Raw genomic sequence first — 13,377 nt, forward strand, 5'->3', positions numbered from 1 at the left:
GCACTGTCCACGTGGGACGTTACTGAATGGCAACCTGGTGCACTGTAGAGTCATACCCTACTTTGCCACCAGTAACTTGAAATGTGGACAAGCCCTATGAGTTGTATCTGAAGTGCCCTAGTCCCGGGATTGAAAACAGGAATGGAAAATGGATCTCTCTCATTTGCTAAAGACGATGACAATCATGCAACATGTCTCCTGTTTTGCTACAGGAAAGGGTAAGAAAGGTAGAAACATATGTAGTAGATTACCCATCAATGCTTTTCACTAATGAATGCAAAAATATGTATCTTCTTTGAGATTCATGTTTAAGTTACTGTTAAATTTGTGTTTTGGAATGTGGTGAACTGTTTCCCAATCCAGAGACTACTTGCAAAGGAGAGGGCTGTTTTTTTTTTTACTAACTGGTAGAGGTTACCTCCCAATGTGGTTGTCTTCCCTCTGATAAAGAGACATTTTAAGTACAAGCTCTTGTTTCGCTCTCTCTGTCAGAAGTGGACAACTTAAAGTGCTAAGTGGGAAATTGCCCAGTTCCTAATCTTGATAACTTATTGTATGCAGTGTTGTTGTAGCTATGTCAGTCCCAGAATGTTAGAGACAAGGTGGGTGAGGTAATATATTTTTTGGATCAACTCCTGCTAGTGAGAGCACCAAGATTACAGAGAGCTTTTCTTCAGATATTATGGATACAGTACCATGAACGCAACTGTAGCCATGAGACCCAATATTTGCAGTATGAGTTCTTAAACTTTTTAACCGGCCAAGTAAATATACAGAAAATTTATAAGACCTCCCAGGATGCTTACAGAAAACACCAAGGGATGCTCAGATTAAAGTTTTACAGTAGTTATAATACCCACATCTCAAACTCTCATCTGCTCCAAATTTCTACTTTGCTGATCTTCTATACCACTTTCTGAATGTAAATCCACATAATATTTTGGTGCAGGATTTTTCAAGCTCTCGTAGCATTTATTATTTGGAAAACTATCAACAGGATCAGCATTACCTGGGAATTTAATGATACCCATAGGGAAAAAGAAAGAGTTCTACACTCTGAACTTGTTTCTACTATAAAAACATCTGCTGTATTGAGCTTCTGGACATCAGACATGGAAGGGAAGATAAGAATTTTTGGCCCAAAGAAGATTATTTCTGTTTTTACAAAAGGAACATCGGGACCCAAACCTGTCTAAATGAACAAAAAATAACTAAGGATAAGTCTACATAGTTCATGGCAGTGAATCTCATAGACCCGGTTGACCTCCAAGGCTCCTACTAGCACTCTAAAAATAGATGTGTAGACTGTGCTTTGAAGTTGCAGCTCGGGCTGGAGCTTAGGCTCTGAAAGCACATTCCCTCCCTGGAGGCTTGCCCACAGGCAACTTGTGGAGGGGCTGGGGGGGGGGGGGGGGGGAGATGTGGGATCATGTGTCCCCCTCCCCAAACTTGCTGATTGGCTTGTACTGAGCACGCTCAGTAACACTGTTGAAGCCAGCTGCCCTCACTCTGCCACCTCCCCCCCGCCACACTATTGACAGACACGGATCATCTCTGGGCTCACTGCTGCAGGTTGTGTAGATATATTCTAAGAGTACTACTTGTAGGTAAGATCCACAACAGCTCTACCCATATTTTGGTACTGTACCACACACACATTTGCAGCCTGTTCAGAAAGATTTGATTCTAGCTGTTGCATGCTCTTCTATGGCACAGCTAAGCAAGCTTTTTCCTCAACTGCCATTTAGAGACATTATACCTGGGGTTTAATATATATGGCATAGCTGATAATACTGCCAAGAATCCACTGTCTTTAGCCATGGCAAGTGAAATCAATCTAGGCCAAAGAAGATCAAGGGGCTAGTCAACCTAGCCACCAATCAGGAGAGTTATTCTACCACTTTAATTTTCTTCTTCCATATGCAAAAGAAAAACAGCCAAAAACCAAAAAGAACAAAAATTGCGGGTGGTCAATAACAAGAATAATGTAAGGATCAACAGCCCTCAAGAAGCACCCCAAGAGTAGCTTTATGAAGTGTCCATCTCAATCCCCACATTTTTCTACATTACGAAGACCTGCTTTGTTCTCTTAGAGTTTCATTTCCCCAACACTCACTTAATATAGTTGTGCAAATGCATCTCACCTTGATCTTCTGTGTTCCAGCACTGAGTGTCAACAAGAATTTACCAATGCACCTGTTATTCAAGTTCTGAATGTCCCCTGAACACATATCTCTAATATATTGCTGGGAGTGGACATTTGCATTCAAATACAGTTTAGGCTACAGGTTAAATTAGCTCTGTAGTTTCAAATAAGTACCTGGTTCTTCACCTGAAAGACAAAACAGCCCAGATGACTTGGTCCTATTTAAAAATTTGCTTATTACTGTTTTTCTTTTATATTTACTCACTTGATCAACAGCTAAGTAGAAACACAGCAAATTTTACTCCAACACATAGTTTACAGACCTCAAACCTACTTCAACTGAATTTACCTCCTCTCGAAGCTGCCGCTCTCTCTCTTCTTCAAGCTTTTGGATTTCTGCCAATGATAATGTGGTCTGGGACTGACATGCTCCTGAGCTGGATTGCTGGCCCCATGTTGAAGAAGAAGGGAGCTGGGAAAAAAGTAGGAAATAATAACAATTACAAATTCTCTGAAGTGAACACTACTGAAACTGCAAACATACAGACAAATCTTTTGATCCCACTGAATAGAAGGGATACTACAAGATACCCAAAGGTCTGCTTTAAAGGTATCAGTTTTTCAGTGCAGTCATATTTTTGTTATATGTGCTTGCAGCTGCAAGGCAGTGTCAGGGCCAGCTGTGTCCCATGAACCATTACGTAATAGGATACAAACTGTTATTCAAAAAAATGGCAACAACTTTGGGGACTAAAACATGTGCATTTGCCGAATAAAAAATTAGTTACAATGCATAAACCATTTTGATCATTTTTTTTCCCCTCAAAAACAGCATGGTATTTACTTGAAGCATATTTAAGGCTCAGTTACCTCACATTGGAGGCTACTAAAACAACTGAAAGCCAAACAGTATAAATGTTTTTCAAATTAAGAACTACAAAAAGGAGGAATTAAAAAAGACTTCTTGTAGGTGCTAGCTGCAAGGTGAGTTGGGGCCTGTGATGTAGAGATCACTCTTATGTGGACCAAGGGATGCCACCTTTCCACCAGACAAACTAAGCCACATGTTTTCAGGTCTCCATCAACAACTCAGTTCCTTAAAAACAAGCCATGACTCTCCTCGAAGTGGAATAAAAAAATTATGTTATTTTTCTCTTCCGGCAATCTTTCTTGGCTGGCTGAGCTCTCTCTTCCTTCCTTTCCATTTGTTTTAATTTACTCTCCCCTTGTTTCTCTCATCCTTCACCAAATATCGAGCATCTCTTCCTCCCCAACAACTCTTTGCTTTCCCTTCTCCTTCCTCCTCATACAGTTCCACCACTCAGTTCCCTTTCTCTTGATTCAGTCCAATTAACTAGACGCCTTCCAAGCTAGTTCCATTGGTCCTACACTATGGGGACGTTTTAACTGCACACATCAGTTGAGTGGGAAGGAAATTAGCTTGTGGAAGAGCATTACCTTCATCTGTGCAAGTTGCTGCTGCTGCTGCTGCTGCTGCAACCGGCGCAGAGCCTCCTGTTGCTGCTGCCTTTGTCTTAATAATTCCTTCTGGCGCTGGAGTTCCAGCTCCTTGTGCTTTCGCTCTTCCTCTTCAAGCTGTAGTCTGGCTGCCTCCTCTTCCATGTGCAACCGGTTTTCCTCTAGTCGACGCTGGGCCTCCTCCTCTTCACGTGCCCATTTGGCAGCTTCCTCTTCCTTCCCAGGATACAAAGAACAGTAAAGTCTCTAAGATGACTCAGAAGATCTAAATTACTTCATGAAACGTGATACTTGGAAGCTTTTTATTTAATTGTACAAATATGGTCAGTAAAGAACACATTTATTCAACTTTATCCTTTTCAGGCTGAGAAAATAATTTGGTCTATTGTCCTTCAAAATACAGATTTCACAATACTCCCTGAATTAGAAGGGAAGCTTTCCTTATGGTGAAAGTTAGCTACAGGTCAGACAGGACAGAGGGAAAACCAAATACTGCCCCACCTTTTCCCTGGGATTTTTATTCATATTATTACTGTGCACCTCTACTACTTGCTACTAGCCCTCTCAGTGAAGTGCTGCTGCCATGAACACATGAAATGAGGAAAAGTAGAATAAAAAAGGGAGAAAAGGTTTGCAGATCAGATTAGAAATGAGGGGGAGGGAAATTAACACCCAAAAGATAAGATTTGTCTATTTCATACCACTAGAACAGCAAAGGAGAAGGCTCTTAAACCAACAAGCACAAGATTATGTGGCGGGATAATGAAGGAAGTATTGCTAGATGAATTGCTAGAGTAGGAAGAGGAACAGAGACAGACACTGACAGGAAGTTATGAATTTTAACAGTGGGCAACTTTAAAGTGGATTCTGAAGCTTATGTGGAGACAATGAAGTTGTCTGGGGACAGATGTGATGAAGACACTTGTCATAACTATAAGGGTAGCCTAAAATTGCTCCTTACCTGTAAGGGGTTAAGAAGCTCAAATAACCTGGTTGGCACCTGACCAAAGGAACCAAGGGGGACAAAAGATACTTTCAAATTGGGGAGGGGCGGGGGGGAAAGGAGGCTTTGTTTTGGGTTCTTTTTTTCTGTGTTCGTTTGCTCTTGGGACTAAGGGGTCCAGACATCAATCCATGTCCTCCAAACCATTCTGAACCAGTCTCTCATATTACAGAAATTGTAAGTACAGCCAGGCAAGGCGTACTAGTTTATCTTTGTTTTCTCAACTTGTGAATTTTCCCTTTGCTGGAGGGAGATTTATCCATGTTTTGTTGTAACTTTGAAACTAAGGCTAGAGGGGGTTCCCTCTGTGTTTTGTGCATCCTTTGTTACCCTGTAAAGTTATCTTCCAACCTGATTTTACAGAGGGGATTTTTACCTTTTCCCTTTTTTTTTTTTTTTTTAAATAAAATTCTTCTTTTAAGAACGGATTGATTTTTTTTCAGTGTCCAAAGATCCAGGGATTTGGGTCTGTGTTCACTTTGTAACCAATTGGTTAGGATATTATTCTCAAGCCTCCCCGGGAAAGGGGGTGTAAAGGCTTGGGGGGATATTTTGGGGGAATAGGAACTCCAAGTGGTCCTTTCCCCGATTTTTTGTCTAAATCACTTGGTGGCGGCAGCATACTGTTCAAGGACAAGGCGGAATTTGTGCCTTGGAAAGTTTTTAACCTAAGCTGGTAAATACAAGCTTAGGGGGTCTTGAATGCAGGTTCCCACATCTTTACCCCAGAGTTCAGAGTGGGGAAGGAACCCTGACCACTTTTAAAAAAAAGTGTAAGATGGCTGGCAGAAGGAGTGGACACATAATGGAATCTATAAAGCTAGAACTTAGGAGGCCACAAAAAAAGGAAGTTACAGTAGCCAAGGCAAGAGGATATGAAGGAGTATGGATAAGGTTTTCAAGCAGGAGTGCAAACTTGGCAGAGTGGAGTCAGGCAGATTGGCAAACACAGGCATTGTGGGAGAAGAGTCAAGGATTATACAGTATTCTGTAGTAATGTCCAAAACACTATATCTTACAGAGTAAATATTTTACACTATCATGGTAGAATACTATAAACATTTTGCCCCCCTTTTTAAATTAATGACCACAGACTGGAAAGCTTAGGCCACAACATATTCTGGAGCCCCAGTCAAATATGTAATGGAAAGTAAAACATTCAACAAATATAGCTCTGTCACAGGCTGGCTGGCCCTTTAAACTATTCCCACTGAGCTGAGTGTGATAGTGACTTGATGATTGATAAAGATGCAGAAGATCAGAGAGAGGACTATTTAAACAGATCTGTGAACTCAGGAGAGGAGACCCAGGAGAGAGTGGAACAAGGGGATTTTCCTCTCTGGGAGAGGCTAAGTGAAGTCAGGCTGGAAGAGGCTCACAGGGAACAAGTTAGGTTCTTGGGGGGTAGAGCCAAAGATAGGACCTGTAAAGAGTAGGGAGACTTCTGACGTAAATTGCTGGAGTCCCTGGGGAAAGGAGGCAGTACGGGGAATCCTGCTAGAGGAAAAAGCCACAGAGAACAAACAAGCAGGCTGGCTCCTGTGAAGGGCCAAAGCACCAATGCTTGTTGGAGAATAGTGGCTTCAGGAAGATTTATGTTAGGCAGGACAGTGCTTGATACCAGAGACAGTGAAAGGCAGTGGAATGCTAGGAAAGGGTTGAGAACCAGGCCCAGAAGATAAGTTGATTATTTGGGACTCTGAACTACATTGGACATTTTGATAATCTGGAAGGGCTCAGAACTAGCTACTTCTCAGCCAGAACTGAGTGGCATGCAAAGACAGATGGCCTGCAGGGGGCAATAGAGACAACCCCCCCTGCAACATGGCATGGTGCAAGGAGGCGCTCCGCTGATGAATGTGAACTGCTACCTACTCCATCTTCTCAACAAAAAAGTTGTGACGGCTTCCCACAGCATAAAGTTTGTTCATCCTTATTACCAGGTTGAAAGGAAAATGTAATCCATGTTCAATCTGTTTAATTCTGCCCACATGCAGTTCCACTACCAGATTCCCATCCTGATCAGAAAGGCTCATCCTCTCCTCAGCTGGTATTACTATTAAGTCTCTGTGTTCACTCAGTTCCAGCATCTCCCATGCCTGAGCACGGTAAATCCCTTACATTCATTTTCACCTGTTTACGAAGCAACTCTTCTCGCTGACGTCTTTCCTCCTCTTCTCTTCTCCTCTCCTCCAACCTTCTAAGTGCTTCCTCCTGTTGTTGTCGTTCCTCTTCCTCCCGCTGTCGTCTTAGTGCAATTTCCTGCTCTCTCTGCCGCCTCAGGGCTTCTTCCTAAAGATGGGAACAAAAGTGATACACACCAATTCACTAAACAGAACACAAGGTGGTCTGGCCACAGGAGTTGTCTCATGGAAACCTGGGCACCCAACCTTTTTTTTTTTTGGTGTGTTAGTGTTAACACAAAGCATATTATAAAAATCCTAGAACCCCAAAAATACAAAGCCATGGGTTAACAAATATTGTGGTAGGACATGCATCCCCAAGACAAGTGAGTTTTGATGAAAACATTGGTTGTTTTTAGGTTGGAATGGTCTCCCAGCTGGTACTAAGGGCGGGGTGGGGGGAGGATGCCACGCCATGGCATGCAGCCCGGCACCCCTGTTGGTGCTGGGTGGGGGGGAAGGGTTGGCGGAGCTGGTAGGGGCTTCCTACCCAGCTCCACATCCTTGCAGCTCCTGGGCGGCAGAGGGACCAGGGGATTCGCTGCTCCAGCCACAAGCGCTGGCTGCCGCAGAGCCCACTGGCCAGGAACCACAGCCAATGGGAGCTGCGGGGGCGGGGCCTGTGGGCAGCATAGAGACCACACACCGGCCCCTCTGCCACCTAGGAGCTGCAGGGTAGCCAAGCCAGTGATACCCAGGGAGCTACCCACCCCAAGGTAAGCGCTCCCCGCTGGCCCCAACACCCTGCCCCTAGCCCTGAGTGACCTCCCACACCTCCAAACTGCTGCTGCTGGCCCAGGGGCTGCCTGGCTCCAGCAGCCCCTGAGCCAGCGCCCACCGCTGCAGAAATCACGGCGGTCATGGAAAGTCTCAGAATCCGTAACTTCCATGACAGACTCACAGCCTTAATCATAACACATCAAAGAGACACATCTTGCAGCATGCCCCAAAGGTCACACTAATTTTGGGCTCTGGTGAATCAAGGGAACGCTAAAACCATTGCCCTTATCAACAGTCCTATACCACATCATATATGTACTGCATAAATGAAGTATAAACATACAAACTGCCATACCAGATCAAACCAATGGACCAGTTTACTGTCCGGGACAACAGTAACCACAGATACTGACAGGAAACTACATAATGGACAATTATGGAATGACCTGCCAAAAGGAAAGTTTTTTATATTCCCCAGCAGTTAAATGCCCTGAAACATAAGGGTTTATATGCTTTCTGTTATCCTACCTAACATAACTGTGTTATTCCAGGAGAATGGCTTTGGTTTCCAACCAGTATGAGAAAAAATGATGACCCTTTGACCATTTTCTCTTTTTGTTTATTTAAACGCTGATATGGCATATTAGGGACGGCCCACGGGCATGCGTAACACACTGTCTGGGCTAATTATGAAGCCAATGCCTACAGCTAAAATATATTCACTCATGAAGGGAGAAGGATGCAGCAGCTGCTTTTTCATCTGTCTGATAAAAGATGGCCCTAATCTTCAATTACAAGCACTTCCCCTGCCCCCAGCGATAATGGGAAGGGACTCAAAACAATTTCTGACTTTCTGATGTGGCTCTTAGGTCTATGGGGAAGGGCTCACAAACTGCATTTTGTTTGTTCGGGGAATGTGAGCAAAGTTTTATCACAGAACATCTCCCTGCCCAGACTTATGGACAGGCACAATCTCCCAGTCAATGACTAGTGCTCAACACTCACTGCCTGAAAATGAACCAAAGACATAGGAGCCACTGGGTCCCCCTCTTGCAAGTCAACAGATCACTAATACCACTGCCCCACTTCCCCTTGTAGAAAGGAGAGCGCAAATGTAGCAAGAGTAGAGAGATTCCTTCATTCCACAGTTATGAAAGGAGAGACACTGTTGCATCATGGGCAGTTGAAAAATTAAGGGGTGGATGTGAGGAGGGAACTGATCTATTTAAGACTGCTAATAATAAGTAGGTTTGATTTATAAACAAATGAAAGCAATAATCCAGATCACAAAAAATTGGGAGCCAGGTGGTTTGAACTCCTGGGTGTGATCAACTGGACTCTGCTGTTAAAAGAGAATCTTAAATTGGATGAATAAAACAGGGTCATACTCAAGAGAGAATAATGCAATCTCCCAGATTTTCAGATACTTATTCCTTGATGTTTCTTTCCCAGCCGTTACAGGGTCTTCATATGCAGAGTCACACAAACATACTTAAGAACAGGGGATCAATAGAGAGGCATACACCACACACAGACCACTCTGACTGGCCATTTCCAGTTTTAGAGGGTCTGAGGCAAAAGCCTTTTGGAGCTCGATAATTTATGGAGCTATTTTTTCCCCCCCATCAATTAACTTTATGGCAAAAGGTTCACATGACTCCTTTGGATTAGAAGAAAAATATGAAATATAAAAGTTTTTCTTTGCAAGAGAAATATGGTTTGATATGCGGATATTTAAAATCTATCCTTGTGTAACTGTCAAAGGCCCTTTATAGACTTCTCAGCAGCTAGACGCTGGTTTAATGGTCCACCATTTGCATGTTGTAACAGAAAAAGAAATACAGGGAGCTTGACTCAGAGTTCCAATTCAACAGATTCTTTTACTTTCCTTACATTGTATTCCAAAAGACAAACAAACATACCATGGGCATGTCTACGCTACAAACTTAAGTTGTCTTAAGTTAAATCAACATACAACCACCGCAGTAATTACAGCAGCTTTTCATGTCCACACTACCCTCCTTCTGTTGGTGGATAACGTCCTCACCAGGTGCACTTGCACTGACTTAAAAGGGGTAGTGTGGGGGGCCGAGAGCACAGTCTCCCAGCTCCAGGTGGAGCTCCCCGTGCGGAGAGCCCTGCTGCCACATGTGCTCCTGGCTCCAAGCACAGATAGCAGCCTGATTCAGAGTGGGGAGCTGGGGGGCCAGCCATAGCTGTGAGCCAGGCACAGGCTCCCTGCTGTGAATCCTACCAGTCTTTCTTGTCAATTTCACGGCTCCAGCATGGAGCCGTGAAACTGACACGAATGACAGCCAACAGTCAATGTAAGTAATGCATCACACTAACTATACCAACACAAGCCTTATGCCTCTTGTGGAGGTGGAGTTATTGAGTGCAGTAGGGCACTTACATAGGCAGGAGCAAGGCTGTAGTGTAGACACTGACATAATTAGGTCAATGTAAGATGCCTTATGTCGACCTAACTCTGTAGTGGAGACCAGATCTATGGTTGCTCTGAAATGTAATCCTCTTGTTTCACATTCATAATCCACTTACCTACAAAAATTTCTGGAAAGCATTATCTGGTGTGCAATGTTCCACGAACAGCCAATATTTAATTTAATGCCTCAAATATTTAATTTCTAAGTTTGAAAGTGTACCAATTCCTCATGTAAAGGTATTAAAGATCATGGAATTGTATACATGTGCTCTGGAAAAAATGGATGATATGGTGTTGGTGCCCTTTAAAACTTGCCATCTACCACTGTGTTACTGGAATTTGCAGTACTCCCCTCACTGTATTTAAAATTGGTAATTATTGCAAATATAGCAAATAAGTGTTTATACTAGGGCTGTTGATTAGGTTAAGCACAAACTCACGCGATTAACTCAGAAAAAGTAATCACGATTAACAGTGGAATTAAAACTGATTAATAGCGATTCATTTTTTTAAACAATAGAATACCAATTGAAATATATTAAATATTTTTGGATGTTTTGCTACGTTTTCAAATATATTGATTTCAATTACAATACAGAACACAAAGTGTACAGTGCTCACTTTATATTTTTTATTACAAACATTTACACTGTAAAAATGATAAACAAAAGAAACAGTATTTTTCAATTTACCTTATACAAGTACTGTGGTGCGATCTCTATTGTGAAAGCGCAACTTACACATTTACTTTTTTTAAAAAAATACACAACTGCACTCAAAAACAATGTAAAACTTTAGAGCTTACAAGTCCACTCAGTCCTACTTTTTGTTCAGCCAATCACTAAGACAAACAAGTTTGTTTACATTTACAGGAGATAATGCTGCCCACTTCTGATTTGCAATGCCACCTGAAAGTGAAAACAGGTGTTTGCATGGCTCTTTTGTACCAGACATTGCAAAGTATTTAGGTGCCAGATATGCTACACTTTCGTATGCCTCTTCATGCTTCAGCCACCATTCCAAAGAACATGCTTCCATACGGATAACGCTCATTAAAAAATAATGTATTAATTACATCTTAGATTGGATTCCTTGGGGGAGAATTGTACGTCCCCTGCTCTGTTTTACCTGCATTTTGCCATATAGTTCATGATACAGCAGTCTCAGATGATGACCCAGCACATTTGTTTTAAGAACACTTTCACTGCAGATTTGACAAAACACAAAGAAGGCACCAATGTGAGATTTCAAAAGATAGCAACAGCACTCGACCCAAGGTTTAAGAATCTGAAGTGTCTTCCAAAAATCTGAGCAGAACGAAGAATGGAGCATGCTTTCAGAAGTCTTAAAAGAGTAACTCTTGATGCAGAAACTACAGAACAAAAACCAACAAAAAAGAAAATCAACCTTCTGTGGTGGCGTTTGACTCAGATGATGAAAATGAACATGCGTCGGTCTGCACAGCTTTGGATCGTTATCAAGCAGAACTCATCATCAGCATGGAAGTGTATCCTTTGGAATGGTGGTTGAAGCATGAAGGGACATATGAATCCTCAGCACATCTGACACAAATATCTTGCGACGCCGGCTACAACAGTGCCATGAAAATGCTTGTTCTCACTTTCAGGTGACATTATAAACATGAAGCGAGCAGCATTATCTCCTCCAACTGTAAACAAACTTGTCTGTCTGAGCAATTGGCTGAACAACAAGTAGGACTGAGTGGACTTGCAGGCTCTAAAATTTTACGTTTTATTTTTGAATGCATTTTTTTTTTGTACATAATTCTACATTTGTAAATTCAATGTTCATGATAAAAAGATTGCACTACAGTATTGTATTAGGTGAATTGAAAAATACTATTTCTTTTGTTTTTTGCTGTGCAAATATTTGTAATAAAAATAAATATGAAGTGAGCACTGTAGACTTTGTATTCTGAGTTGTAATTGAAATCAATATATTTGAAAATGTAGAAAACATCCAAAAATATTTAAATAAATGGTATTCTATTATTGTTTAATATTGCAATTAATTTTTTTAATTGCTTGACAGCCCTAGTTTTTACTGGTAAAGATTTTAAGGGCTGTTAATTCTTTTTCAACTTTCTGTACTCCCAATCTATGTTTGACCTTTGCCTTAGTTTCTTGCATTTAAGTACTAGTTTCTTCTACGCCAAGTTCATTTATTTTGTTACCCATAACAGCTATTCCTAGAAGACCCACCATGATATGAAGCACTAAATACAGGAAGAGTTAGCGTCACAGTCAGTCTTGTCCATAGAATTGATTCTGTGTATTTCTCTATGTACTATCACTCTGTAAAGGATGCAATTTTTCAATCTGATCATTATCTCAGTGAATTGTATTTCTCTCTGAAATGAGCAAACCGATTTTTTATCCTTACAAAAGGTTTTTGATTATCAAAAATAGGATCCCAACCACAAGGGGACGTTTAATACAATACAGAAAAGGTAAACTGGAAAGGAAGAAATCAGAGGGGAAAAATCGTAAATTATTCCCCTCAACACACGCGAGGCAAGTCATACAGCAACTTGTGGACAAATAATCACTGATAGCTAAGCTATAGGAGCTCTAAGTTCCAACATAAACAGTGACAGAGTCCACATTTACCTTGTCTGGTTGCTGAGCTCTCTCACCAAGAAAAAGTTTACAAGCTAGTCATCTCTATTCCATGCTCAAACAACACATATGAAGATTTCCCTGCCATGTTCAACAGTATTTGGGACCTCAAATCCTTACCATGGATGTCAGAAAGCACCCATGACACATATTGCAGGCTTTACTATTTTGTGTTGGAATCCAGCTCCTTTGTACAATGGTTCTGATACCATCTACAGCTGCTGTTTGACTCATGCCTCAATACAGGCTGTAACAGCAGTAAAACTGACAGGACTATACACCTGAAAGTTAAAGGCGACAGAGTGACAACTGGTCTGTTTTCTTCATAATCTTCTCAAACATGCAGTCTTTGGAAACATGAAACAAGTGAGTTTTCTTTTGATCCTTCCTCACATTTAATGCCTTCGAATGAAATGATCAGAAACACCACTGGTATACACAGTATATAAAGATAACTCTCTCTACATAGCTATACTGACAGATCTCAAATGTTTTTTCCAACTTTACCAATCTTTCCTATTCCCCTCATGTCTGTGTTCCTATCTACTCTTTCTATCTTTGCCTCTATATCGCCTTTTCTCTTCTAATACTTTCAACAGAATTACTCTCAGATAAACTTCAAATTGAGATAGCAGATTTTAAGCACATTTTTCGTTCGTTCGTTTTGTTTTTTGTGTTTTGAGAGATAGAGAAAACAACCTTTCACAAGTGTTTTAACAATGACCCTGGAAAAAAGTTAGAATTCTCTCTACTTTCTTGTAATA

The 13,377-nt window shown here is 41.5% G+C and overlaps 1 protein-coding gene across 7 annotated transcripts in view; it reads right to left on the reverse strand.

Moving 5' to 3' along the window:
• Window positions 1-13,377, reverse strand: part of GIGYF2 (GRB10 interacting GYF protein 2) — a 148,694-nt gene that overhangs the window by 18,295 nt on the left and 117,022 nt on the right. For 6 of the 7 annotated variants that reach the window (XM_073360204.2, XM_073360202.2, XM_073360201.2 and 3 more), the window contains 3 exons: window positions 6,750-6,920; window positions 3,605-3,841; window positions 2,496-2,618 (listed from right to left, as the gene is read on the reverse strand). In XM_073360204.2, the coding sequence (XP_073216305.1) occupies window positions 2,496-2,618; window positions 3,605-3,841; window positions 6,750-6,920 (531 nt within the window). The remainder of the gene's footprint in view (window positions 1-2,495; window positions 2,619-3,604; window positions 3,842-6,749; window positions 6,921-13,377) is intronic. The other variant, XM_073360203.2, reaches the window with a different exon arrangement.

This window comes from Lepidochelys kempii, chromosome 9 (assembly GCF_965140285.1).
Source record: "Lepidochelys kempii isolate rLepKem1 chromosome 9, rLepKem1.hap1, whole genome shotgun sequence".
Taxonomy (NCBI): domain Eukaryota; kingdom Metazoa; phylum Chordata; order Testudines; family Cheloniidae; genus Lepidochelys; species Lepidochelys kempii.